The sequence below is a fragment of the Micropterus salmoides genome, unplaced genomic scaffold (assembly GCF_014851395.1).
Source record: "Micropterus salmoides isolate LMB-PRFRI ecotype aquatic unplaced genomic scaffold, ASM1485139v1 Ms_hic_scaffold_3885, whole genome shotgun sequence".
NCBI lineage: Eukaryota > Metazoa > Chordata > Actinopteri > Centrarchiformes > Centrarchidae > Micropterus > Micropterus salmoides.
This window is the reverse complement of record NW_024043245.1, coordinates 7541-35325: the sequence shown is the minus strand read 5'-3', so window position 1 is coordinate 35325 and position 27785 is coordinate 7541. Positions and strand designations below refer to the sequence as shown.

The window sequence follows — 27785 nt, the reverse complement described above, 5'->3', positions numbered from 1 at the left end:
GCAGCACAGTTACTTAGATAGTTTAACCTCAGTCATTTCTGTGTGTGCAGAGTTGTTACTGTCAGCACTGATTTTTAATTTGGTTTCCACTCTAAAGGCTGTTGTTTGAGTGAAATGTTTCCCTTCTCTACCAGCAGGTGGCAGCACGAGTGTATTTAAAGGTTTGACTGGTTTGTGTGTTCAACTGTTTTTAAACCTGGTTATTGATCCAGATCTATTTAATGCTGTTAATTTCATTTGTTGTTTGATGTTTGTGGTTTATTTGCAACCTGGTTATTTAAAGTATACTTTGTTTTTATATATCTTTTCACAACCATAAAAATAAGTATATGATTCCCAGCAATCTTTTTCTTCTTTAAACATGTTTCCATGTTATTGTTGTTTGAAGAAGTGTGTCTATATTAAGAGTTTTTTTCACCACTTCACAACCCTTTGCTACACACAGTGTCACACAGGACACATGCCAGTAAAAGACATTTCAACCAGTCACTGATGGAAACAACTAAAAACTGTACAGTAGGCCAATAGTTACAAGGATCAGTTTTTGTTCTCATGACTTTCCCTTCACGTCATTCAGTGAGGCTGCCGCATCTTTTCCAGGTTTCTCCAGGTAGGCTCCAGGTGATTGTCTCCAATACTTTACAGGTTTGTTGTGCTGTGAGATGAAACATAAATCAAATCGGTATCTTTAAGGTTTGTTCAAATAGGCGATGGGCCGAGGCCAAGTATCTGCTTTAGTTGTTAGTTGAGCAGACATATCCTGCCTTTCTCCTCCTCTTGAGGGTCTTAGGGTCAGACCCACCTCCTCCACCTCCACATCCACACATAGTCAATATTGAAACAATAGTGTATTCTACCCTACAACACGTCTAAAGACTGAAATGTGACACTAATAAGACAAATTACTGCAAATGCATAAAACTACATCAACACAAGCACTCCAAGTTTATGTGCCGTGTCACACGATGACCTTCACATTCCTCACAGCTGCAGTCTTCTTTGCAGGGGCCCCTTGCAATCACCTTATTCTACTTTTATCAACGGAAAGCCTGTACAATCTGTCAAACACAACCCTGACCCCTCTTTTGAACTGCCTCCCACTACTCACTAAAATCAAGACCTACATTTTTATTTGTACATAAAAACATTACGTTTTTAAACAGGTAAGGCATTTAGCCCGGAGGCTCAGCTGCTCTGCCTAATCTGTAGCAAGGTGAGGGGTGTGTGTTTCAGTCTGCCTGCTGGTTGTCTCTGTGCCGTGTGATGAAATGCCATGTGATTGTGCTGCAAACTAACTTTCCTACGGGGACAAATATATTGATTGATACACTGTTTAATTATGTTACTGTACATTAACCAACAAATGTTCTACTCTGCATCCTTACCAGAAACCCAGATTTGCACTCTCCATTCTCTAACCCTGTCCTCTTCTCTTCTCTCTATAATATCTGTGTAACTCCTCTACATGTTGTAAGATATAGCAGGACTGCACTCATCTGTAAAAACACTATTTCTGCACTCCTGGTTAGATGCAAACTGCATTTCAGTAGCTCTGTACCTCTAAAGATCCGCCCCCCTTCAAACAGCTGGTACTCCCATCACTACAGAGTCTGCACGAGCAGCGCATGCTCCTGGGTCCAGTCTGATAGAGACGAGATGGCGGCAGCAGCGTCTAAGAGGATGAGCGTCCGACAGAGAGTTCCTGCTAAGAGCGACCGGGACCGGACCAGCCAGGAAGTCAGCACCGGGGTGAGTACCTGGCTCTGGGACCAGTGTGACAGTTTAATTGGTTGCCACATGAACTGGGGATGTTACTGCAGAAGTTCATGCGGTCGCTCTGATTTGTGCCCTGGTGGTTTTTAATCTGTGTGTGTGCTGACATCCAGCCTGTACGGGCAACAGGATGAGGGATTTGTTGAGTCCAGATCGCCGTTGAGTCAGGACGCTGAAGTTAGCTTCCAGTTCTGCACTTAAGGGAAAGTTAACTTACTGCTGAGCTTTTGCTCCTCTTGTTGTGAAAGCTGTCAGACATTTTAAGTTTTAACTCTGTCTGAAAATCCAAAAAAGAAACTTCCCCATCGTAGGACTACTAGGAAAAGATGTGAGTCCGGCTGGACCTGCTGGGACTTTGTAAACAAATCTGAGGCGCTAAATCTGTACTGTCAGTGTGTTTTCTATAGAGAGCAAAACATAGTGAGGGCTACATGGAAAGGAGGGCAGAAGAAGGAAGGAAAGATACAGAAAGACAGAGAGAAGCAAACTGAGACAAACATTTGGAAGGTTTAGTAGTTAAAGGACTGCAGCCCCAAGTTGTAGCAGTATCTTGGAGCTGAATTTTTCTCTTTAGTGTTTATTCAGAATATTTAATAATTCACAGACTCAGCTTTAAGATTTCTTTATTTGACTGTTCTGCAGAATGAAGTGATGCAGTCCTGAAAATCAAGCTCTTCACAGTCCTCCCAAAGCACACTCTGTACTGCCCTCCCTTTCCAGGACGTCCTCTCCATATTTGGTCCAGTCCAGTCAGTATCTCTGAACCTACAATGAATCACTCTGAGAACTTGGCCGGAAAAGTAGTTTAGTGCACATTCCAACGAGATCGCTTCATCCTGTTCCTCACATGTTGGCCAGAGTCCAAGGAAACCCAACCTAACAGAAAAACATCTGGTTTCTAGTTTTTCAGAAGTCAGTACGTGTGTGTGTGTGTGTGTGTGTGTTTGCTTTAACGCTAAATCAAAGTACCTCTTATCTGCATGAAAATATGACAACAAAAGTACAAACACACATATTCTACAGCTGTAATCATATCTTAACTAAACCTTATCTCTAAATATGAATTCTGCCTTCTGAACCTTGTGGGTTCACTTTCTCTGTCTGTGTCACACAGAGAGACTGACCTGGATTTATCCTCCATACTTGCTGCACCATTACATCTCACTCACCGTCTTTCTCTCTGTATGTCTGTTATTATAGAAACAGAGAGGAAGAGATGGACTTAAACAACACCACTGTGACAAATCCTTCAGAACATCTGGACAGTCAAAGAATCATCGGAGAGTTCACACTGGAGAGAAACCGTACAGCTGTGACCAGTGTGGGAAGGTTTTCTCTACTTTAAGTAATCTAAAAAGTCACAAATATGTTCACATGGGGGAGAAACCATACTGGTGTGAACAGCGTGGGAAAACATTTACTCACAGTAAAACCCTGAAACGGCACCAATGCGGTCACGCTGCATCGCTGTAAACATTTTTCAGAGCCAAGCTAGCTCTTGCCTGCTGCCTCCTCCTCATGCTGTGTTATATTGTGAGCTTCTCTTTAAACTGAGAGATAGACAACAGTAACTTTATATTCTGAGCAGCATGTGCGTTAATGTGTTAACTGTTTCTACTGATGTTATTATGAATTCGTAAACAAGTGTCAATGAACTGAATTTTTGTACATTTTTAATACACTTCAGATCTCAAACCTGTAAAATAATATTTAAAACTCACCGTTCAGCTGCTGGCACTATTCCACTAGCACTGCGAGGAAGAAGTGCTTCCTTACCGTCCATTAATCTGCCAAGTGCTCATAATATCACTTGGTAAATAAAATGTAGGGACTTTAGGAGCCGTCAGCCCTTCCTCTCTGATCTCTCTGGGACGTCCCAGATGACCACTCTCTCTCTGGGGAAGTCGGATATGAAACTCAGCAGAAGGACATAAATCCTTGAGATGAGTTTTATTAACCCAAGTGTAAATAAATGTACAGTCACTGGTTCAGTAATAATCTCACTTGATTGCTTTTTGATGGTTGGCGCAATTCTGATGATTTTCGCATAAAGTTTTAGGTAATCAGAAGTTAGAAGTTTAACAGTTAATGGGATTCTTGTCATCACTGCGTTTCTGTTGTTTTGTGTAAGATGAGTTAGTATATGTGTGATCAAACTAAGTGTTGAATCTGCTACCATTTTATTAGTAGTGTTGAATTTATGCTTCTGATAGTTAAGTGGTTAGGAAGCTTATTATTAACTGTGTTTGAAATCTAAGTTAGGTTTATATAACATGTCTGTGATGGATGCTCGACGTCAACCCTGTTTTTATGATGTGACTGTGCGAGACATGTTAAATTATATAGTTCCATAACGTAGAAGAAACCACAAAGAAAGATGATTAGTTACGAGGCGTAAAACAGTTTGAGTGTGAAAACCTTTCCTCCTCCTCCAATACGCACCCTATCTGATGGTGGTCCGGCCTCTTTCACCTATGTTTCTTTACCACTACATTACTCTTCTACAATAATAATAATAATAATAAAATTTATTTGTAGAGCACAAGTGTAAAGACAATAATACCCAAAATAATACAAAACAATACAAGATAAAAGCAAGAAAACATTGAAAAGACTAAAATATAAAATAAGTAAAATAGAATAAAATAAAAGGGATAAAATAAAGTCAAATAAGATCGGGAAAGGCTCTCCTATAAAAGTATGTTTTAAGAAGGGACTTAAAAGAGTTCACTGACTCAGCCGACCTGATTTCCTCGGGCAGGCTGTTCCAGAGCCTCGGGGCCCTGACAGCAAACGCTCTGTCCCCTTTAGTTTTCAGTCGAGACTCTGGAACAGACAACAGACCTCTGCCCGAGGATCTCAAGGTACGTGCTGGTGCGTATGGGACTAAAAGGTCAGAAATATAACAAGGAAGAGTGATCAATAGAATTTTAAAGTCAATTCTAAAACATACTGGGAGCCAGTGTAATGAAGCTAAAATAGGAGTAATGTGGTCATATTTCTTTGTTCTGGTTAAAAGCCTGGCAGCTGAGTTCTGGACAGTCTGGAGTCGATCAATAGATTTTTGGGTTAAACGGTGAAAAGGCTGTTGCAATAATCCAGGCGTGATGAGATGAAGGCGTGTAAAATGGTCTCGGTGTCCTTAAAAGTTAACATAGATCGAATTTTTTCTAGATTTCTAAGTTGATAAAAACATGATTGAACAAGCTTTGTGGTGTGCTGCTCGAAATTTAAATTACTATCAAACCAAACACCAAGGTTCTTTGCCACAGGCTTAATGTGATTTACTAGGGAACCAGCAGATGGCAGTATTTGATTTGCCATCTGCTGGGACCCGATGACCAGGATTTCTGTTTTGTCTGAGTTCAGCTGGAGGAAATTATTATATTATCCATTTTTTAACTTCACAAAGGCAGTTGTTAAGTGAACTCAGCATTCCAGGGTCTGTGGATCTGACGGGCAAGTATATTTGTGTGTCATCAGCATAAATATGAAAAGAAATGCCATGTTTGTGGATAATATGTCCAAGGGGAAGCAGATACAAGGAAAGAAGATACAAGGAAAGCAGATACAAGTCTGCATTTTATTCCATGGTCTGCCCACGTCATCTCCGGAGTTTTTTTTGTCAACACGTCATATAACCCTTATTAAAACCTAATTTACTGGCTTTATTCACTTGTTAAAAACATTTAGTTATAAATAAAATTTTCCTTTATCACCAAGTCTTTGTCTGTGAATATTTCTTAAGGATAAATATATTGGGAATTCACAACTCAGGTAATAAAACTTATTAATCTGCTTTCTCTCATTGTTCCTGTGATTGAAGGTGTTGCCCAAAAGATGTTAGGAGTGCAAATATTCCATGTAAAGTAGTAGTCCTGCTATCTACATTTTTGTTTTCTATTACTGAAGATGATTTGGAATCCTTCTTTGTTCAGACTGAAAGCAATGCCAAATGTAATCGATGCAAAGAAACAAAGCTTTTTGCACCAGCTGAGGTGAAGACAGGTCAGCTCAAGTGTTAATGTTGCAGCTTCAACAAAAATCTTTATTCTCAACGAATCAAGTTAATGTAATGTAATGTATAAAGGTTTCAGACATTTTTGGCGCTCATTACTTTTGGAGATGACACTTGTAGCTTGTTAGCTTTTCTTTGCCAGTGTGTGTTGAAGAGTGAGTGCTCAAGTTCAGCATACCACATTATAGTTTAGGTTCACTTACCTGTGACCATTAAAATCCTTAAGCGTGCGACGTGAAGTGCATGGTGCAGGTCCCTGTGTAGTTTTTCTGAATCCACTTTTGCTAGTTTACAGGGTTTGCTAGAGAACATGGTTCAAAAGGGTGTGTTTTGGGGCGTCACATGCAATAAACCAGTCAGTGTCATCTCCCATTCCCTTTAAAAGCAGGTGAGCTTGTACCATGGTGCCTTGCTATTTAAAGGAGACCTGTTATAATGCATTTCCAGTCCTATATTGTAGTTCTGTGACTCCTGTATGGCAGCTTTGCATGATTCAAAGTTCAAAAAAAGAATTTTCTATCTTATACTGGCCCTTCATGCAGGCCCTCATTTCAGCATCTGTCTGAAACAAGCTGTAGGTGCTCCTGTCTCTTTGAAGCAAAGCCTGTCTTCTGTCTTCTGGTTGGACATTGTCTTATGTGTTTACCATGTGAAGGGATGGGGCTGCATGTTCCTTTGTGGGTGTGGTCAGCATTCTCTGCCTGGAGCAAATTACCATATTTACATTTACATTTTTTCATTTATTCATTTAGCTGATGCTTTTATCCAAAGCGACTTACAGCTGCTATACATGTCAGAGGTCGCACGCCTCTGGAGCAACGAGGGGTTAAGCGTCTTGCTCAGGGAGACATTGGTGGATGTCTCACAGTGGGAATCGAACCCAGGTCCCACACCAAAGGCAAGCATCTTATCTATGCGCCATCACCACCATCCGGCTCGGAATGACATCATATCGAGCCGTTTAAAACAGAACGTTCAGAACAAGAGGAAAATCTGAGGTTTTGTCTCACAGGGATTTCTTTTAAATATGTTTACCTCATTATTTGAAGCTTTGGTCATGTTTAACATGAATATGAACAGCTGCAATAAAAAATGTCCCGCTAATGTGTAGCTTTTTCAAAAAAGCAAGAAGTGAAGAGGAGGATGTCGAGCTAATCAGTGTTAGCTTGGAAGCTAACACTGATTAGCTCAGAAAATTTTCCCAGGGGTGGCCAGATGGGGCCACTGAAAATCCTGGGGGTGGCACACTAAACCAAAAGCCATAACTGAATTTCAGGATTTCTATTATGCAATATAGACTAGTTGAATACTACATAAAAAATGTGAGTTAAGGAATCACAGACTGATATCCTTTGGATTCTTATACTAAAACCAGTTCAGTTAACATTCCATAAAAATCCTGTTTGATGTGTTATCTGTATATGTGTTAGGCAATTAATTGTTCTTTAAATATGCAAGTTAACCTTTTCCTTAAAAAGCATTTATTTGTAGGAGTGCAGTGATGGGGAGGAACAAAACATTTACTGGGAACAAGTCAACTCAAGATTACAGACATCATGGAGCATAAATATTTTTCTTTAAATTCAAATTGAAATATACAACGTGTGTCTGTATAGAGTTGTGTAATTATTTGTTAACATTTGTTAACAAGGATAGGTATTCTTGCAATATCCCACTTTTTAACAACCGATTTGACCAGTGTCATATTTATATGTAAAAATGGTGGTGGGGCACCGACCATTTCAAAAAGCAGTAGGAAAGTGGCTGTATGACAACATCATGACAACAACCGTAATCTGTAGCCAGGGGCCTGCACCGCGAAGCGAGTTCAACATACCCAGGATATGTTTTCGTTATCTGGCTTAACTAACCTTAACAATCGCGATCGGAATAAGCGGTACCAAGAAGCTGGTTATCAACTCGGTAAGTCAACCCAGGGTTTCCCAATCCAGCCGGGAGCACGTTCACGTAAAAGAGGCGGTGTTAGCAGCAGATGACCAATCACAGACATGAACAAGTCCACTGGCAGCAGAGCGTCATATTCTATGAACGAGGATTAAACTGTAACACTACAGAAATGCGACAGTAGCACCATTACTGGGTGATAAAAGTAACTAGTTACGTTTCTATATACTGTCCAGTGTTTCCCACAGAATGACAGGGTGGGGTTATATTCCAACAGGTTTGAGAAGCGGTGTTCATGAGAGAGAGAGAAAGAGCGAGCGAGCCTGGAGGTGCTGCACGAATATATGCTCCTCAATCAAAAATGATTTTAAATACACCTAATAAAAAAATTATTATAAAATCAATATGTGGCGGTCTGTGTTGATAATTATCCAAATTATAGGCTAATTATGGGAAACACAGCTTTCACTACCACCCCCCCTTCACCCCCAAACAAAGCGTCTCTGCCGACTTTTTAACTAATATCATATTCAACAGCAGCAAGGAGTGTGTTTTTTCTGTAAGTTTCACGTCGCTGTGCTGCTTCAGCAGACGCTTCAATAGATCAGATGTAGAAATGTTCGCTGTAGAAAGCTTTTTGCTGGTCGCACAGAGTTTACACTAGACCACAATGTTCTTTGCATCTTAGACTGTGACACAATAATGGCAGCAGCTACTTACAGCTGTGGAAAGAACGTCTCTCTCCCTCATTCTCCTTTCTTCCTTCAGCGACATGAACAACAAAGTCCGGTCCCGCTGAGCTGCAGCACAGTCGTGGATTCAAGTCAAGGATGGTGCGTTCAGTAACAGCGTTACTTGGATTAGTAACTGTAATAATTTTACTGTTTTAGAAAAGTAATTAGTTACACTACTTAGTTACTGGGACAAGTAATATTATTAACATGCCACTCAAATACAGACAGGAACTGTTATCTAGCTTTCACCTGTAGGCGTTTCCTGTCCATCTCTATGCACCAGTTCCTGTTTTATAAGTTCACTGAGAGTGTTAAACGCTTCTTCTTTATATTTATAGACAGGCTTGCAAAAGTTTAATATATGAAGCATAGTACATTTTTCTAACAGTTGGACATGTTGGACATCAGGATAGGTTTGACAAAGTCTCTGTTGCAGAGAAGGTGGTGCACATTAAGTGTGTTATTAATCAAGACACACATTTACTGGTGGAAGCTCGACATAAATACACATTTTATTAAATGTTGCATGAACGACTTCAGCATCATATATTACAGCTCTGTCCCTTTCATCACTGCAGGTGTTCTGTCTTGTTTCCATGATAACAGAGTGATTACTTTGAGGTGAATCAATTGTTTGCATTTCCAAATGTACACTAACTGATTGTACACTGAGGTGCAGACAGCGAAGTGAAGTCCAAGGTGAGGAACATCACCTTTTTGCCCACTGAAGAACCTCTGTAGTTCAAGTAGAGTTGTTACAGTGTCTGCAGATGGTTCCTGTGTTTACTTTCGTCGTCGTTGGCAAAACAAAATACTTTTAATGGACGCACATTCCACCAAGGATTACGTTCCAGCCCATTTTGTGGCTTCCAAAGAGCTGAAGAGCTCACACTCAATGGTCCGGTATTGGGGTGCAAGTTGATGAGTACAAGGGTTTCTCTTTTAACAGATGTAATTTCTGTCATTATAATAGTCTTGTAATGGACTTGTCATAGATTTCTAGAGTTAATCTTGTCTTTTACCTTCTGGCTATCCAGGCCACAAATGATGTTGGAGCATGCCCAGGCGGAGGTGAAAAAGATGGAGATTGGCTGTAAGAAGTATCAACATTTCCTGCAGGCTGCAGACTTCTATATCAAGGGACCACATGTGTCATTTGTGAGAGCGGTTAGTGCAAGCCTCAGCTGCCCTGTTGTATTAGCTTTCTTACATGATATTATTTAATTATTTGCATTGGTTTTAAACAATTATTCAAACATTCAGGCATTCACAGGGGAACACCGTCAAGAATTGCATAAAATTAGTCATTTAATATTATTTGCAGTAACAATTACACTCACTGGCCACTTTATTAGGTACACCTTGCTAGTACAAGGTTGGACCCCCTTTTGCCTTCAGAACTGCCTTAATTCTTTGTGGAATACTTTCAACATGGTGTTGTCTTCCAGCAGGATAATGCACCACGTCACATAGCTCAAATCATCTCAAACTGGTTTCTTGAACATTACATTGAGTTCACTGAACTCCAGTGGCCTCCACAGTCACCAGCTCACGGTCCAACAGAGCACCTTAGGGATGTGGTGGAACGGGAGATTCTCATCATGGCTGTGCAGCCGACAAATCTGCAGCAACTGAGTGATGCTATCATGTCAGTATGGACCAAAGTCTCTGAGGAAGGTTTCCAACACCGCAAAGGACTAAGGCAGTTCTGAAGGCAAAGGGGGTCCAACCCGGTACTAGCAAGGTGTACCTAATAAAGTGGCCAGTGAGTGTATGCTAACTTTCTTCTTACTTAAAGAGCAGAGTGAAAAGGTGTGTGCTCTTTTTCCTTGTGTGCTTATGATGTGAAACCAGTAGAGGTGGGAATCTATAAGCACCTCACGATTTAATTACAGTTCGGGAGGCCACAATTATCGAGGCATCTTTATGCATCTTTTTTTCTATACAGGATTTCTTTTCTTGCACCGTCTGACTACCGACAACTTACTGCTGTGGCTGCAAAGAGATCTTAGGTAATAAGTTAGAGTATAGCAATTGAATAAAGCCCAACCAACATGGGTTTTTGGGGGCCGATGCCAATTTTTATGCTGATATTTAGATTTTTTAAATGATCTTGATAGTAGACCCCTTTCCTGTATAAAGTACACTTAGAACAGGCTGATACTGTAAGCTGTTCTTGTGTATGGGCTATAATACCTTCTCCTGAATGGATTATGTTTTTTAAAAAAAGCCTCAGATTATGGTCTCAATTTAAAATGCAAACAATTTCACATCAATAACTATTTGCTAGAACATGCATCTTCTTCAGCCATCAGTAATGCAGGATAAGCATGTGTATTTTACTTTACACTTAACCTGCCGTAATGGCTACTTTTAATGTAGTGGTTTATCCCTCTACCAGCACTGTTTTGACTCTATCTAAAGCTACTAGAAACATTTTTCAACCACCATCTATGATACAGTGACCTGCTGTTGAGAACTTGCACCTGAGCTTTCACAATAAGACAGATGAAGCTTAAAGATCTCTTTATTGCACCACCAAGTCAGCTGAGACTTTCTGCAGAAAGACTGCTGTTACAGTTATGTGCAGAAAAGTCAGTTCGTTTATACACTTCTTCAATACCAGCAAAAACAACGCCTCCCTTTTTTTCTCTCTCACCCTGGACTGACTATAGTTGAAGAACGTTTTGGGACTTTCCATGAACATAATTCATTTGCGGCGGTCAGGACACAGACAGCAGGCCTAGCTTGTTTTCCTTCAAATCATTAGTTCTACACAGGGCTGGAAACTTTGGCTCACCGGCCAATGGGACTGCTAGATGAAAAAATCCACCGGCCAAGATAATAACTTTCCTTTTTATGTCACATAAACATTTGTTTCAGTACTTTTAATTGAGATAATTGAGATTGAGCTTGGGGTGGTGATGGAGCAGTGGATGAGACGCATACTTTGCTGTGAGAGACCCGGGTTCAAGTCCACTGTGAGACACCAATGTGTCCAAGACACCCCTCGTTGCCCCGCTTAATATTAATTGTAGGTTGTTTTCAGTTATTAAATCTTTGTGCAAGAAAAACCCTCTACATTGGTCTCTAATTTATTAATGCTAAGTACTAACAAAAAAATCACAACCTATGCCAAAACCACTCCAGGTACTCCAAGCACGACTTGACTGCTCCCGACTCCACTCCCCTAACGCCCAACCCCTTCCATATCTACACCAATCAAAGCCAAGACACCTGAATTGAACATAAACAATGAACGCCCCTAATCAGCGTGTTACACGATTTTAGACCCCCGTGTACAGCGGGGACCAATTTAAGTGCGACATACATCAAAAAACAACGCTGATCCGCTCTTAGCTACCGTCAAACATATATTATATGGAGATACGTTTACCCGCCAATGTGGCAGGTAGCCTTCCAACATTTATATATAATATATATATAGATTATATAAAATTACATGCTCATTAAAGTGTTGAACTTTAGATAACTGTAAGTGGAAATTTCTAACGGCATTATTAATTAGCGAATAAAGCGAAATAAATTAGTTTTAATAAGGGTTATATGACGTGAAACCAGAATCAAATAAATACATGAAACAGGTCTTTAAATGCCAATTTAAGTGAAAAAGAGCATGTGATCTGGAATAAATGCTAGGCATTACTAACTGGTGACATGACGTTGTAGCTAAATACAGGTGCATCTCAAAAAATTTGAATATTGATTAAAAGGTCAAATGCACTGAACAAGACAGAGGTTAAATGCTCAGGAAAGCTTTGGGTCAATTAGCTGATTAGGGCTCTTCTAGGGTCGACGTTTCTGTTATCCTTCTCTATCTTAATGCTTCTTTTCTTAGCGCGCTGTAAGGTCACCTGATGACAAGGTGGTTTCCAGCATCCAACCTCTGGTCCGCTCACACTGGAGAGGTCACCCCCAGGTGTTATCCTGGACAGCCCTACCCTCCCTCAGTGTGGGGAGGATGGAGAAATACAGACTGTATGAACCTGCTGTTCAAAATAATATCAGTGTGACGTGTGGCCCTGATTTTCTAATTGTGTCGCAGAGTGACAGAAGTGACGAGTCAGGAGAGGGAACAAAGGCCTATCAGAGAGAGGCTGGAGTTTGTCAATCTTATGGACATGGTTTACTTATTTAGTCCACATGGATACTAGAGAAGAAGTCAGTGACGTGGTCCTCATAGAAAATACTGTGTCATATTTGTAACAGGACCCTGAAGCTGTTTTACCTGAAGGACATCCACACTGTGACCAGGTCCTGCTGTGCTAACTGATATATGTTTTACAAACAGTCAGATCTCTGTACAGCACACACTTGAATAAATTAACAAAATTAAATATTCACCAAAACCCCTCTGGCAGGACTTGAACCTACATATGAAGATAAAAAGAGACACTGAGGAAATTGACTTGGAAATCCAGAAACTAGAAAGAGAAGTGATCGTTTCAACACACACTGTGAGCAAGACTGTAAGTCTTAATCGTTAATTCTGTCCCCAGCTGCCAGCGGAGGTGTCAGGGTGCGGTTTGGTGAGCAGGTTGTAGGCAGGTTGGTGGACCCAAACGCAGGACACGAAGGCTGACTGGTGCAGTTCAGTGGTTTATTAGAGGCAACAAATGGCGAGCTCACTTACAGAGTGGCTGATCAACAGAGTCCAAGACAAAGTTATCCAACAGAAATCCCAAAACCCAAAGCAGGGTGACAAGACTGAGCAGACAAAACAGGACATCGCACACAGGAACACGAGGAACACGAGGAACACGAGGTAACAGGAGGTAGCACAAGGTAATGATCCAACAAGGACAAGGCAGAAACACCAGGTATATATTCACAGGGACTAACGAGCAGGGCGGGAGCAACACAGGTGAAAGACATGAGACTTACGAGGCAGGCAGAGAGACAGCAGGGAAGACAGAGAGAAGCAGGCAGGCAGAGACAGCAAAGGGGAACAAAGAGGCAGGCAGACAGAGTGATAACTGGGGGAAACAGACGGAACACTTGACAGGCAAACATGGGGCCAAGTAACCCACACAGACAGAACACAGACCAGAATAAAACACTAAGACACAAAACTAGGAGCTAAGACACAGGGCTGAGATGCAGGAAACAATCTATAACACATGACAGACCGGTACAAAGAGAGCTGAACAGAACCAGTAAATGAACAAGGGAATACACAGAGCTAAACAGAGAACACAAGACCAGGAGTAAACACTAAAGACATGAACTAAAGTACAGGACTAAGAACGAAGACATTGAACCAAAACCGACTAAATAGCAGATACAAAACCAAACCCGAAAACACAGCACTCAGGACAGGATCGTGACAAGAGGAGTGATCCTAGCAAGATAAAAGGTCAAAAAACATTGTGGTGTCCTCTCCCTGTTGTTCCAAAAATCTACAGTACACTATGTACTCAATTTGGGAGGATTTAACAATTTATGAAACTTTGTGCCACCTACGCCAAATGAAATCCATACACATGGAAAAGTAATACAATATGAATCCTTTATTGTTAAATAATTAATCCACTTAAATTGATGTTGACATTTATGTTACCAGGAAATGTTGCAGCGTTGTCCCAGTCCATCTCCAGGGCCACTCTAGGAAGACAGAGAATTCACCTGAGAACACAAAATGGAGCCTAATTGTTTTTGTAATCTGTAATTCATGTTACGGGCAATTTGGTAGTATTCTTCTCAATTAATCGATCAGTCTTCATTTGTATTTGTCATACAATGGCCATATAACACAAAGTGCTTTGCATTTAAAAATGTAATGTTTCTGTAATGTGGATGTTCTTCTGTGGCCGGGGAAGGTGTCATTTACACTGGGGACGCTGGGGACATGTCCCCACCACAATGTGAAATCTGATTTTGTCTCCATCACTTTTTGAAAGCAACTGTTAAAAATGTTCTGAAAAACAGCTTGCACCAAGAAATGTTCACTAATAAATGAAAATGCTTTGAGAAAGGTTTCTTTGCACAATAACAAAACATGCAAAGCAATTTAAATATAGAGAAAACAAATTGTCCAAAAAAGTAACAGGCTGTTATATTTTTCTATCAATGAATTGTGTCACCTGCCAGCTGAAGTTTTTTGTTTCTCTTTTTATAAATAAAGACATTTCCACCCTAAATTGAAGCAGCAATGTCTCCAGAATGCAGGAAATGAAGTGTTTAATGCTCAAAATCTTATTGGGGGAGGATCCTCCAATAAGATTTTAGCATTTAATGTTTCTTAAAAATAGTGTTAAAAATCTTCTCATCTTGTTTTTGAGCATCGTCAGGTCTCGTGACACAAGTGTATCATCGGGCCCCTAATCTGAGCCCTTTTGTCCCCACCTTTCAACACAAAGTGACGCCTTTGGCCAATTCTATATTTATAATGAAGCAGTAAATACTGGCTATACTCAACTGAAATTGATAAAATATGCAGCCTACCTACTGCCAGTATGAAAAACACATCGGTGTCTGACCGCTGACTGAATATATGAGGCCCCAGGATTAACCAAGCCTGGCTGTTAGCCTGGTCTGGAGCAGGCCAACATGGTTTTGTGTATTTTTTCTTGAAGTGGTCGTGATTGTTGGAAAAAAAATAATTAAACGTAGCTGGATTAGCTGTTAGCAGTGTAGCCATGGATGTACTTCCACTGGATAACTGTGATACTGAGGAAAACATACTGTATATCTACAGGTCTATGTACAAAAAGTATTTGTAGTATTTCTTAGTTTTATGCATATTTGTCACACTTTAATGCCAGCTGATCTCTGATGAAGGCGCCCAGTCACCTGCTGAATAGTTCGCTGCCCAAACTGTCAAATAAGTTCCACAGGCTGTAAGTGCCCCCTTCAGGTGGTTCTGTTCCTTCTCTCTGGCTTGGGCGCTTGTTGGTATGTTTTCCGCTAGGGCTCATGAGAACACTGCACCACAGAGCGGAAAACATACCAACAAGCACCCAAGCCAGAGAGAAGGAACAGAACCACCTGAAGGGGCACTTACAGCCTGTGGATACCCTAAATGGACCTTTGTGAAAACAGCCACAAGATCCAAGAAGAACAAAACTACAGGGGAGGAAAAGAAGGTCAAACGCAACAACATTGTGATTCCATACGTGTCTGGAGTATCAGAGAAACTCAGGAGGATTTTCAACAAACTCAACATCCCTGTGATTTTTAAACCCAAGAACACACTAAGACAGATGCTGGTCCACCCCAAAGACCGCACACCCAAACACAAGAAAAGCAATCTAGTGTATTCGGTCCAATGCAGTGAGGAATGCACAGACCTGTATATTGGGGAGACTGAACAACCACTACACAAACGCATGGCTCAACACAGAAGGGCCAACTCCTCAGGTCAAGACTCTGCAGTCTACTTACATCTGAAGGACAGAGGACACTCGTTTGAGGACCACCAGGTTCACATTTTAGACAGAGAAGATGGATGGTTTGAAAGAGGTGTCAAGGAAGCATCTACACCAGGGTTGAGAAGCCGTCATTGAACAGGGGAGGGGTCTACGCCACCACTTATCCCCCACTTACAATGCTGTCCTTTCATCACTTCCCAGGAAACTCAACAAACGTAACCTATTGGCCTCAGGTGAAGATACCAACGATGGTCGTTCAGTCTTGGCCACAGGTAGTCTTAACGACTGTAACAACTGTCGTCACAGCAACCAGGAACACTAACGAACCAGCGGTATCGATGACCCGGGCCAACGACCCCACTGAGGTTAAATAGCTGAGTTTCCCTGCCAGTCAGTCAGAACTGAAGAAGTCCTTTGGATGAGGGACGAAACGTCTTCCAGTAGCTTCAACCAAGTCCAGTTGCCCTTGACTGAACATTTACTAAGAGCAAGTGGTAAAAATACACAAAGTTGTTTAAATTCAAAGTAAAATAATTTAAAATAAATACAATAAGGTGTAATAAAACCTATGGCACTTCGTCTATGAAGATTCTCAGTCATCCAGGTCATAGTTATCCAACGAAGGTTAAAATCAAGGGCAACTGGACTTGGTTGAAGATACTGGAAGACGTTTCGTCCCTCATCCAAAGGACTTCTTCAGTTCTGACTGAATGGCAGGGAAACTCAGCTATTTAACCACAGTGGCACCTATGGCACTTCATTTCCAATGGAGTGGACAGATGTTTTTTCAGTCATAGAACAAAATGTACAAGAAACATATCAATAAAACCTGGATTAAAGTATTTATAACATCTTATTTATTTCTTGCTAGAAAAACGTGCTATGCTTAAGTGGCGGGGTGGTGATGGGGTGACCCATCCACCAATGTGTCCCTGAGCAAGACACTTAACCCCTCGTTGCTCCAGAGGACCAGACCTCTGACATATAAAGCAATTGTAAGTCGCTTTGGATAAAAGCGTCAGCTAAATGTAATGTAAGTATTTTAAACTTCTGCAAGCCTGTCTAAACAAAGAAGCATTTAATAATCTCAGTGAACTTATGAAACTTGTGCATAGAGAGAGCCTGGAAACGCCTACGGGAGGGAGACATGGCGTAATGTAGATGACAGCTCCTGTCTACATCCGTGTGATCATGTGACCTAGATAAAGAGTCAGCTACCTTGTCTGACATGGAAAACAATGGGTGTAACCAAATGTTTAAAAACAGTGTCGAGCCCTTCTCGTTAGTTTATTCTGTATTCATTGTAGTGCATGTATTGACTCCTTGCAAATAAAAGATCACTGATTGTGACTCCAGTGACTCTGTCGTTCTTTGGTAAAGATTCTTCTAACAGTTCATAATGTTAAATTCAGATAAAACTGAAGTTATTGTACTGGGGCCCAAACACGTCCGAGACGCATTATCTAAAAATATAGTTACTCTGGATCAGAATCAGAATCAGAATCCGTTTTATTCGCCAGGTGTGTGTACAATGATTTTAAATTCTATTCTGGATTTTACTGGAAGCCAATGCAGAGAAGCTAAAACAGGCTGTATTAACAGGCTGCTCCAAGGTGCTCAGCTGCTTTATTTGGACTGGATCATATACAGTGGGTACGGAAAGTATTCAGACCCCTTTAAATTTTTCACTCTTTGTTTCATTGCAGCCATTTTCCAAAAATCAAAAAAGTTCATTTTATTTCTCAGTAATGTACACTCAGCACCCCATCTTGACAGAAAAAAACAGAAATGTAGAAATTTTTGCAAATTTATTAAAAAAGAAAAACTGAAATATCACATGGTCATAAGTATTCAGACCCTTTGCCGTGACACTCATATTTAACTTAGGTGCTGTCTATTTCTTCTGATCATCCTTGAGATGGTTCTACACCTTCTACATTTGAGTCCAGCTGTGTTTGATTATACTGATTGGACTTGATTAGGAGAGAGAGAGAGAGAGTAAAGCACACAGGAAGTCTGCCGACACCACACTCGACACGGTACAGCTCCTTAATGTTTAAGGGAGGAGAACTAACCAGGACGGGAAGAAGACGAGTCCACCAAAGTGGCGAGAAGACACGTACGATTTTATCTTTAGTTTGTTTTTGTTTTGTGGGTTTTTCTCCCTTTTTTTTGGTCTTGTAAGGTGAGCGGCGACGGACGGACGGACGGAGTTTCAGTCTCAGGCAGCGTCTGTCGGTCCGGAGGAAGGCGGAGACACAAAAAAGCAAAACTTTGCACGTTTGAGCTTTAACAGCATGTCATTTAATACCCCGTTTATTTCCCATCAGCCCTTTCACCTCAGCGTCTGACGTCGCAGCTTTTCTTCTTCTGTTCTGCTCATTTGATCACTTTTACTCTTTTTTTTTTTTTTGTACACGAGTCATTTAGTTTAACTCTTTCTGCTCCTCGCTGCTGCAGGACGTTTGTCGGGACTCTCTGCAGGGTTCCTGCTCTGCTGCTAGGGGGCGCTGTGGGGCTTCACACTGACGTCTGGGTGTTTTTAAAGATTACATTTCAGCTTGTTTTCAGTTCATTCATTTAGATTTTAGACATTTAGCTTTACCCCCATTTGAAGAGGTCAGAGGTCACGGCATCGTAATTCTACCTACACTGAAAAACATCTATAGCCTATAACCTCCTCAAGTCGTTCTGTCTGTAAACGAGTCAGTTTCTTTAAAAAAACAAAACAAAACAAAAGGAGAATATTTCACAATATTGTTTTACTCAAGAAAGAGGAGAACAAGAGAGAGTTTTGCGCTCGTCAAGAGAAATAAACGCGTTTTTCAGAAGGACTCTGTATTCACCAAAGACAAAGAAAGAGTGGAGACATTTACCACAAATTTATTGTCTTAAGAAAACATGATAATGAGAAACCTTTCCTGATAGCAAAAAAATCATAATTAAAGTAAAAGTAAAGAATATTGTCTATCAAGAAAATCAAGAGATTGTTTTCTTGAAGTAATGAAATACAATTATATGAATACATAAAGAAGTACAAAAATATTTATTATTAAGAGATAACAAATGTTATAATTAGAAGTAAGACATAATAGGAAAAGTATCTTATAATCACAAGCAAACCAAAAATTACTGAGAAAAAGAAGTGATTTTTTCATATTAAAAAAAAAAAAATTCAATATGTGAAAATGCATAATGACAAGAAAAGTGTATCATGTGTGAGAAAAGTTTTCTTGTAATTATAACATTGTTTTTGTGTAATGATAGGTAAATATATGAGTAAACATTTACATAAATATTTTTAATTTATAGAAAACAACTTTACAATTAGAATAAAGTAATAACAGGAAAAGTATCTTATCACAAGCAAACCAAAAGTTACAGAGAAATATATGTTCATAATCACAAAAAAAATGAGAAAACAATGTGAGAAAACTGGCATTTTTCTTGTAATTATAAAATTTTCTTCTTCTCATGACGTAACGATTTTATCTTGTAATTATAAAAAATCAATTATAAAAAATTCCAAATGTTTAAGTTTGAAAGACAGATCGACCTGCTGAGACCAGATGTTTTTACAGATCAGCTGATTTTAAACAGATTTTATCATCATCAGTGTGTTTGGGGTCGTGTGGTTCGGAGCGGCGCCCTCTACGCCGCGAGTTCGAACCCGCCAGACGTCCGTCAGTGTCTTACCATTAAAAGCGATGTCGATCATGCGACGTGAGTCGTGAACCTGCAGACGAGCGGCCGCCTCCAGGTGTCCGCAGGTGTGTCCCGAACACGCAGACGGTTATTGTACAATGAGATTTTGACAGATATTTAACCCTCGGTAAACTGCCTATTTTGTTATAATAAAGATGTTTGATCCTGACGTTCCTTTTAGGATGTTAGGACCGATAACACAGATTTAATCTTCCACATTAATCCAGTAACTCCAGTACATCGTGCTGCTGTTTCAGGTTTCTTTGTATAAAATGGTAAATGTTCAGGAGCTGTTCAGTGTGTTGCCCAAGAACCCTTCAAGAATGAGGACGTGAGGAGCTGGGACTCAATGTTAATCTGGATACTTTATATTAAGGTGATAAGTCATGTGACTAATTGATGGACTTTATCAGCAGGAAACAGTTATCACAAGGTTGATGGTTTAACACAAACGTTAATGTATAAAATAGTTTCATTTTTTGTGTATCTCCTGCTCATAAACATGTTTTTAGTTTCCAGAATCATTAATCATATTTGAATCCTCCATACACGCCAATGTTAGTCATGGAGTCCCACAAGGATCTGTGCTCGGACCAATCCTGTTCACCTCATATCTGCTTCCTTTAGGCAATATTATCAAGAAACACTCCATAAACCTTTATCATTATGCAGATGATACTCAGTTATATCTATCGATTAAGCCAGATGAAACTAATCAGTTAGCTACACACCAAATATGCCTTCAGGATGTTAAAACCTGGATGACCTGTAATTTTCTAATGTTAAACTAAGTTATTGTTCTAGGGCCCAAGGACGCATTATCTAAAGATATAGTTTCTCTGGATGGCATCGCCCTGGCCTCCAGCACCACTGCGAGGAATCTCTGAGTTATCTTTGATCAGGACATGTCGTTTAAGTCTCACATTAAGCAAATTTCAAGGAATGTCTTCCTACATGATATTGCAAAAATCAGGAACATCCTGTCTAAAAATGATGCAGAAAAACTAGTCCACACATTTGTTACTACTAGCCTGGATTATTGCAATTCCTTATCATCAAGCATCAAGTCCCATAAGAGTCTCCAGCTGATCCAGAACGCTGCAGCACGTGTTCAGACAAAAACCAGGATAAAAGATTATATTTCCTCTGTTCTAGCTACATTTAAAATCTTACCAAGAGAAATATTTCAATGTAAAATCTTAAGTAAACGTAGAAATGCTACAGTGTATATATCTTACTGAAGTAGAAGTAGAAATACTACAGTTTAATACTTCATTACAGCCAACTGAATATCCACACAGTAATACAGACGGTAAAGGTAGTAGTGGTGCAGACTGAAAATAAATAATTGTACTGATATTTATAGAACTAGTAATAATAATAATTGTATCAAAGGGAGTCGAGTAGGAACATGTTAGCAGCAGGATTAATTTGTCGTATGATGGAAGTAGCATTTGGTTTAAAATAATTTGTATAAATAATAATAGAATGAGTATGTAGTATAATAGAAGTAGTAAGTAGGATAGATGAGTATGTTGTGTAATAGAATGAGTATGTAGTATAAAAACAGTACAATAGAAGTATTATGAGGTATAATATATCTGAAGTTTCTCGTCCAGTTCATAGTTTTCCAAGGAAGGATAAAATCACAAGCCAATTGGACTTTGTTGAAGATACTTGATACTGGTTCGTTAGTGCTCCTGGTGTCTTCACCTGAGGCCAAGAGGTTACGTTTGTTTTTTTCCTATGAAGTGCTGAAAGGACTGCATTGTAAGTGGTGGTTTAGACCCACTCCTCTGTTCAGAGACGGTTTCTCCACCCCTGTGTAAATGGCTTCCTTGACACCTCTTTCAAAAGATCGTCCTCTCTGTCTTAAATGTGCACCTGGTGGTCCTCAAACGAGTGTCCTCTGTCCTTCAGGTGTAAGTAAACTGCAGAGTCTTGACCTGAGGAGTTTGTGTAGTGGTTGTTTAGTTTCCCCAACGTACAGGTCTGTGCATTCCTCACTGCATTGGACCGCATACACTAGATTGCTTTTCATGTGTTTGGGTATGTGGTCTTTGGGGTGGACCAGTATCTGTCTATGACAACTAGCTTGTGTTCCAGTGGGTGGTTGGAATCAAAAAGTAGGTATTGGTCCATGTTTGTGGGTTTCCTGTAAACTGTTGTGGACATCTTCTCGTGTGAACTTGATGTTACTGTCCACAGAGTCGATGTGTTCTGTGAAGGTTTGCACTTCCTGGGTTTTAATTTTGACACGTGTCATCCACATACCTGTACCAGTGGCTCGGTGCTGTTCCTCTGAAGGAGGTCAGGGCTTTGTTCTCCACCTTCCATGTAGATGTTAGCCACAATAGGTGATACTGGTGAGCCCATGGCACAGCCATACAGTACAGAATACAAAATTGGTATGTAGTATAATATCATTAAAATGGAGTATAATAGAATTATTGGAGCATAATATTAGTATGTAGTGTGTATTTGGGAGTACTGCTGCTCTCTAGTGGCTACAACAATGCACTGCTTTACTTATGAGGCCTTTTACTGCTGCTGCTGCTTCAGCTCCTGTTACCAAGCCCTTCCTGAAATACCTCAACAACGATTGGATGGATTGTGATGAAATGTGTTTCTGTTTCCGGCTCTGACAAAGAAGCCTTTAGTCATGTTTGTATGAGGACTTGTTGGCTCTCATCAACACCAAGTGTAAACTGTAAAGTTCACCTTTGATGGCTAAAATCCCCATAAATAAAGTCCATGGACGTGACCTCCAGGTGGGTCGTCATTGTTGGTCTCTGGGCTCAGTTCAACTCTGTGTGGGTGGAGGGCTCAGTGGAAAAAAGGCTTCCAGACAACAAGAGAAAAGACAAACAGCTACAGAGAGGGAGATGAGTTGATGAGTGTGTACAGCAGCAGATATGAATCTGTTCTCAGTGGTTATTAGGACTCATAAAAAAAACTGTTGACAGACAATCAGCACTTCCTTTCCTGCAGCAGTGTGGGTTTCTGCTCTGCAGCCTCCTCACCGCTAGCTGCACTTTTTCACATTAATACCACAATGACAGTTACAACCGTCAAATCATTCTAGGAAGTTCAGTTTGATTTCAGCGCTCAGTACTCACTGTCTCAGTTTTGATCTGTTATTAATCTGTGAGAGAAACAGCTCAAATCCTGAACTCAGAGCTGAGAAGCTGAAATAAAAGGAGATATGTTCAACCACCTGCAGTCTGCTCTGATCCCACTTTATGACCTCACACTGATTCTAACAGGTAGTCAGACAGCAGAGTGTTCACATGGGAATAATAACTAAACAACGTTTCAAAACGGCAGCGGGCAAAATAAAAAGTTAAGCAGCATTTTATTGGTTTAGAAGAAATAAAAACAGCCATCATGTTGCCGACAGTCAGTCTTCAACCCGACTGATGGAGCTGCTGTGGGATCATTTTATAACAGTTGTAGCTTCACAGCAGCTCTGCTGTTTGTTCATGTGTGTAAACAACAGTGTCATCAGCGTAGAGTTTTACATCCACACTGACACAATTATAAAAGGGGTTCACCACTGAACCTGGTGGCACACCCACACTTGCTGACTTGTATATAACAGCTATATGTTTATGTTTGCTCATCTTTGTTTAGCTTTGTTGTCCTTGTTTAGCTGTGTGCTTATATTCATATCTTCATGTACATTTGTTCTTGGCGCTGTGTGAAAGTATATTGTGAGCTGCTTACAACCTGAGTCAAATTACATGTAGCTGTCAACTCACATTACCAATGAAGTTAACTATTTGCTATGAGACCAACCCGAAATCCATAAAAACAAGGATGTTTATAAAACCCAGATGCTGTGATTTTTTTAGTTTATTGAGAAAGTTACTCTAAAAGAATTCTACCACACTCTGCATAATGTATTAAAAAGAGAACAGAAAAATATTGTAAATGATAAAATATCTAGCAGACAGCTAATAATTCAGTTACATTTTCTACAAGAGGAAATAAACTAGATGATCAAAATAACACTATACCACAGAATTTACACTCAGTAACTGCAAATATATGTGTTTATATTTTTTGAAGACTATATCTAACCTGTGCACAACATAACATTTCTGAGTGGTGATCACTGAGATGAATTGATGAGATCTGATGTTGAGAAAAGGCTAGCAGAAAACAGTCAGTCAGCATGTGTGCAGCCGGTGGACGGTCCCTTGTTTCTGAGGATTCACAGCAGAGGGAGTCCACAGCAGTACACCAGACTCTTCACTATCAGCACTGTGTACAGCAGCCAGAGCAGCTTCACCCTGCACTGAGACTGGAAGGACACTGACAGACAGACAGAGACATCAGAATATCATTAGTATACTTTGGACCTTCCAGGTGGGACGACATGAAGACGGGTCGGCTTCAAAGTCCCATCTGATTCTCTCCTTTAAAGTTAAGAGCTACAATTAACTTTCTAATTCACAACTAACTACAATTTCTGACGATTAAAGCCCCTTAAGGATCAAACAGAAAGTCCATATTTAAAAAGAAACAGGTTATTATGAGGTTGAAGTCGGACTAGTTGATTTTTACATGCAGCCCTAACTGCAGCAGAACATTGGAGCTGTCTATGCAGAGAGGCAGCAGGTGATCTTACAGTCAGCTTGCTGCAGAGCTGCCAGGTCTGCTGGCTCTCTCTCTGGAGGACAGGAGGCCACCGGAACCTCTGAAACAGAAAAGGAGTCAGAAAGAAATGTCAGTCCTCTGCTCCTCTGCTCTCTTTGACAGCGTCTCCACATGAAGCTGAATCTCTGCTGAACACAGTCACCAAGCCTTCATTACCTTGTTCTGTTTGGGCCTTCACTCCCCCCCCCTCGTGCTGGACGTAGCAGCGGTATTTATACATGGAGAGAGCGTCCCGATCAATCACTCTGATGGCGGCGGTGCGTCCCGAATCTCTGAGCTCCAGCTGCACCTCCTCGGCAGGTGCCTGCTCCTCCAGAGACTCGTTCACCTTTCGTCTTTTCCAGGAGAAGCGGACCACAGGAGGAAACATGTTTGAGGCCACACACAGCAGGGAGCTCTTCCCCTCATGGTGGGCTCTGGATGCTGCTGGGTACACGCTCACCACAGGCTTCACTACCGGGTTATCTGAAGTTTGACAGCAGCAACAAGCAGCACAGACACACATTCACACAGTCAACAGCAGCTTCCAGCACTGCATTCAGTCTGATCCTGGAAACTACATGGACTCTGATCACTGAGCTCCTCATCAATACAGCACACAGTTCACTACATGGACTGGATTCACCTTCATATCACACACGTCATGTATAATAATAATAATATTAATATGTTATATGAGGAAAGAAAAGAATTATTATTTAGCAGTTCTACATATGCTGGATTCTTATAATATAATTATGAAATACCCCTTATAAACTTAATGTTTTATATATTAGGGTTAATAAACATATTTTAATAAAGGTATTTTTTACGTTCACATTAAATTAGTTATACTTTTACATTTACTTAGACATTATATATCATATACTTTATTTTAACGGCAAAAAATCTAATTGTTGCATCAGTAATTTCATAAAGTTTTAAAATTAAAAAAATTCTATATAAAACTCAATTTACATATATGTTCAGATACATGATCGAAAGTCTGATGAAACAACAATACTGTAATCTAAGTACATTTTAATGTAACATAATATCAAACATTACATAAGAATCAAAACTACTGTTTACATGTTAGGGTAAAAATACATATTACACCAAATTACATATTTACTTCACATAAAATAATTTCATGTCAAGTCACGTACATTATTTATAATTTCTGAACTTGAACCACTCAACAACTAATCAATACATCAATAATGTCTTTGTTTAATATGTTAATATGTCAGCTTTATAATATTAAATAAGATTCACTATTGACTGATTACTTTTTAATATAATGTAATAATGTGATGTTAAAATTATAAAGAACCTGATACATCATTTTTACTACCATCTACTTTTGAAAACATGTTTTATAATTTAAATTATAAAGCATCACAAACTATTTGTATTTATATTAAAAGTATAAAATGCAAATATATTTGTGTGAGCTACTTTATGTCACTCTATTTCACATACCGGTATATAAATACATAAATGTAAATTTTATCATTTAAAATTAATAAATTATCCTGTACAACATATTTATAGTAAAATGTCTTTTCAAAAACAATAGACTGCGCTGACTCACTGAGAGGATCAAATACTGTATATTTACAACTTTGTCAATATCTTACTTTTTCCATATGAATCAGTTTTGCTGGTGCAGAAATAAAGAATAACTTCAGTTGTGCAGTGAGATTTAAACATCTTTTCAGCAATTATCAACCTTTTTATGTAACAATAGCTGCACGGCTGTAAGAACTCTACTAATTATGAACAAACTAATATTTGAAGCCTGAAGCAGCAGAAACTCATAAAAAAACACATTTTAACTTGTTCAATACTGAAGGAAAATAAATGTTTATTCTTACCTGTTACATACAGTTTAGTTCCAGAGCCAAAGATATCGTAGTATTTGTTTGCTCCCACAGTGAAACAGAGTAATACAAAAACCTGTCAGCTGCTGAATGTGTCAGCTGAGGTGAACGAGTCCAGATGATGAACCAGGATCATATTTCAGCTGCATGATGTGTTTCTCTAATGTTCATATCAGCATTACTGTCTCTTCTTTTATTGTCTTTTTAGACACACTAGCAGTGTTGCTCTGTGCATGCTGATGTCTGCTGGTCCAGATGGACTGGACCTGGACCAAAGGATGGATGGATTGACATTGTTGTTCAGACATTCTTGGTCCCCAGAGGATTCACTTCATTAATTCACTTGGTTGATTCTGACTCTTCAGAAGAAGATGCAGATGTCCAGGCCCAGACTTCCTCTTCTGTGCTCTTGTCATTGTTTACAGTCCGATAAGCAATCTGAGAGCCCATCAGCTGTCATCTGATATAAAAGCTAATCTGAAGTTAAATATTCATCAGATGATAGCCGATGGTTTCTGCCTTATTTGCTCTCCACACGGACTGTTGACCTGCATGCAACCAAAACCAGCTCAGATTTGATTGGTCAATACTATTCGGACTACAAACAGAAACCACAACACATTCATATGCAGATATCTGTTTCCAGAGATTATTTCTGATCTGTATCAAGACTTTAAGGATAGACGGTGCTGTATGCTGTACAGATTGTAAAGCCTTTGGCGGCAAATTAATAATTTGTGGTATTGAACAATATCAATCAAACTGACTTGTTATTCCCATCAGCCTCAGCTGTACTTTATGGTAATTAGCAAATGGCAGTAAGGCAGTAGCCTGAATGAACCACTAAGTGACGCTGTTTTGAGTTCTGAAATGTGTGTCGTTGTAGGTGCTATGTTTTTAACGTTTAGTTGAAATCCTCGTCAGGTGAGCAGAGTTAACAGCAGCTGACATCATCATGAAATATCAGAACTAAAACCAAACACCCGTAACGCTCAGAAACAGCAGGTTTGAACCCAAAAGCACGACTCACAGGCAGACAGGTTGAGATGAAAGTTCACTTAACAAAAGGATTAAAACCAAGTCGACAGTCAGGACTTATCCAAAAAGGGGGCAGACAGAGAACCAAAGGCTGGACAGGAACAAACCAGACAATCTGGCAAAGCGTTGGTGGAAATGTGTCGTTATATATACAACCAGACTAAAGTCCAATTTATACTCCAATGGCGACTGAAAGTGAGCGGATCATGTTGGAGTTGGAGCTGATCGATGTTGAACAGCAGTTACTTTTAGTGAAATTACTCACTGAAACACAGAGACGAGAGAAGGCGTCTGAGGAGAGGTTTGTACGACCCTTAAACCGGTCGAGACAGAAGAAAAACGAAATGCGTAGGAGGAAATGTGATGCTACCAGCCGACCAATCACAGTTCTTGTGGTCTGCGACATGTAGTTAAATCTTTGGGCGTGTGCGTGTCAGGCCACTGTGCAGAGTATGCGGTGTTGAAGAAATATTGTGAGTCAGGTTCAGGTGTGAAGAAGTTTCAGAGACTGATGAAGACTTAACATAGCGTGGTTTATTGAGCCGGGCCGAGGAGACACAGCGCCAGCATACAACATGTGATCACGTCACATGCCAACACCAAATCTGAAGGAGAACATCTGGTGGTCCCTTTTATGTTTCTTTCTTCCCCCCAGTGCCTGTAGGTTTCTCTATTAGGTCTTCTTTCACCTACA

At 40.0% G+C, this 27785-nt stretch overlaps 1 protein-coding gene and 1 gene segment (V, D, J or C); one reads left to right on the top strand and one right to left on the bottom strand.

Annotated features, from left to right (window-relative positions):
- Positions 1-1595: 1595 nt before the first annotated feature.
- LOC119885050 (zinc finger protein 716-like) lies at positions 1596-3768 on the top strand. Of its 2 annotated transcripts, none has more exons than XM_038695302.1 (2): positions 1596-1749; positions 2974-3768. In XM_038695302.1, the coding sequence occupies exons 1-2, from the start codon at positions 1657-1659 to the stop codon at positions 3244-3246; spliced, it is 366 nt and encodes a 121-aa protein (XP_038551230.1). In that variant the 5' UTR covers positions 1596-1656; the 3' UTR covers positions 3247-3768. The 2 variants fall into 2 exon arrangements, 1 of the variants encoding a protein (XP_038551230.1); XR_005441159.1 differs by having other exon boundaries at positions 1607-2685.
- A 19121-nt stretch (positions 3769-22889) lies between these two features.
- LOC119885048 lies at positions 22890-24889 on the bottom strand. The segment is given in 3 exon segments: positions 22890-23843; positions 24160-24228; positions 24345-24889. Coding segments are annotated over 3 exon segments (519 nt in total).
- Positions 24890-27785: the final 2896 nt, after the last annotated feature.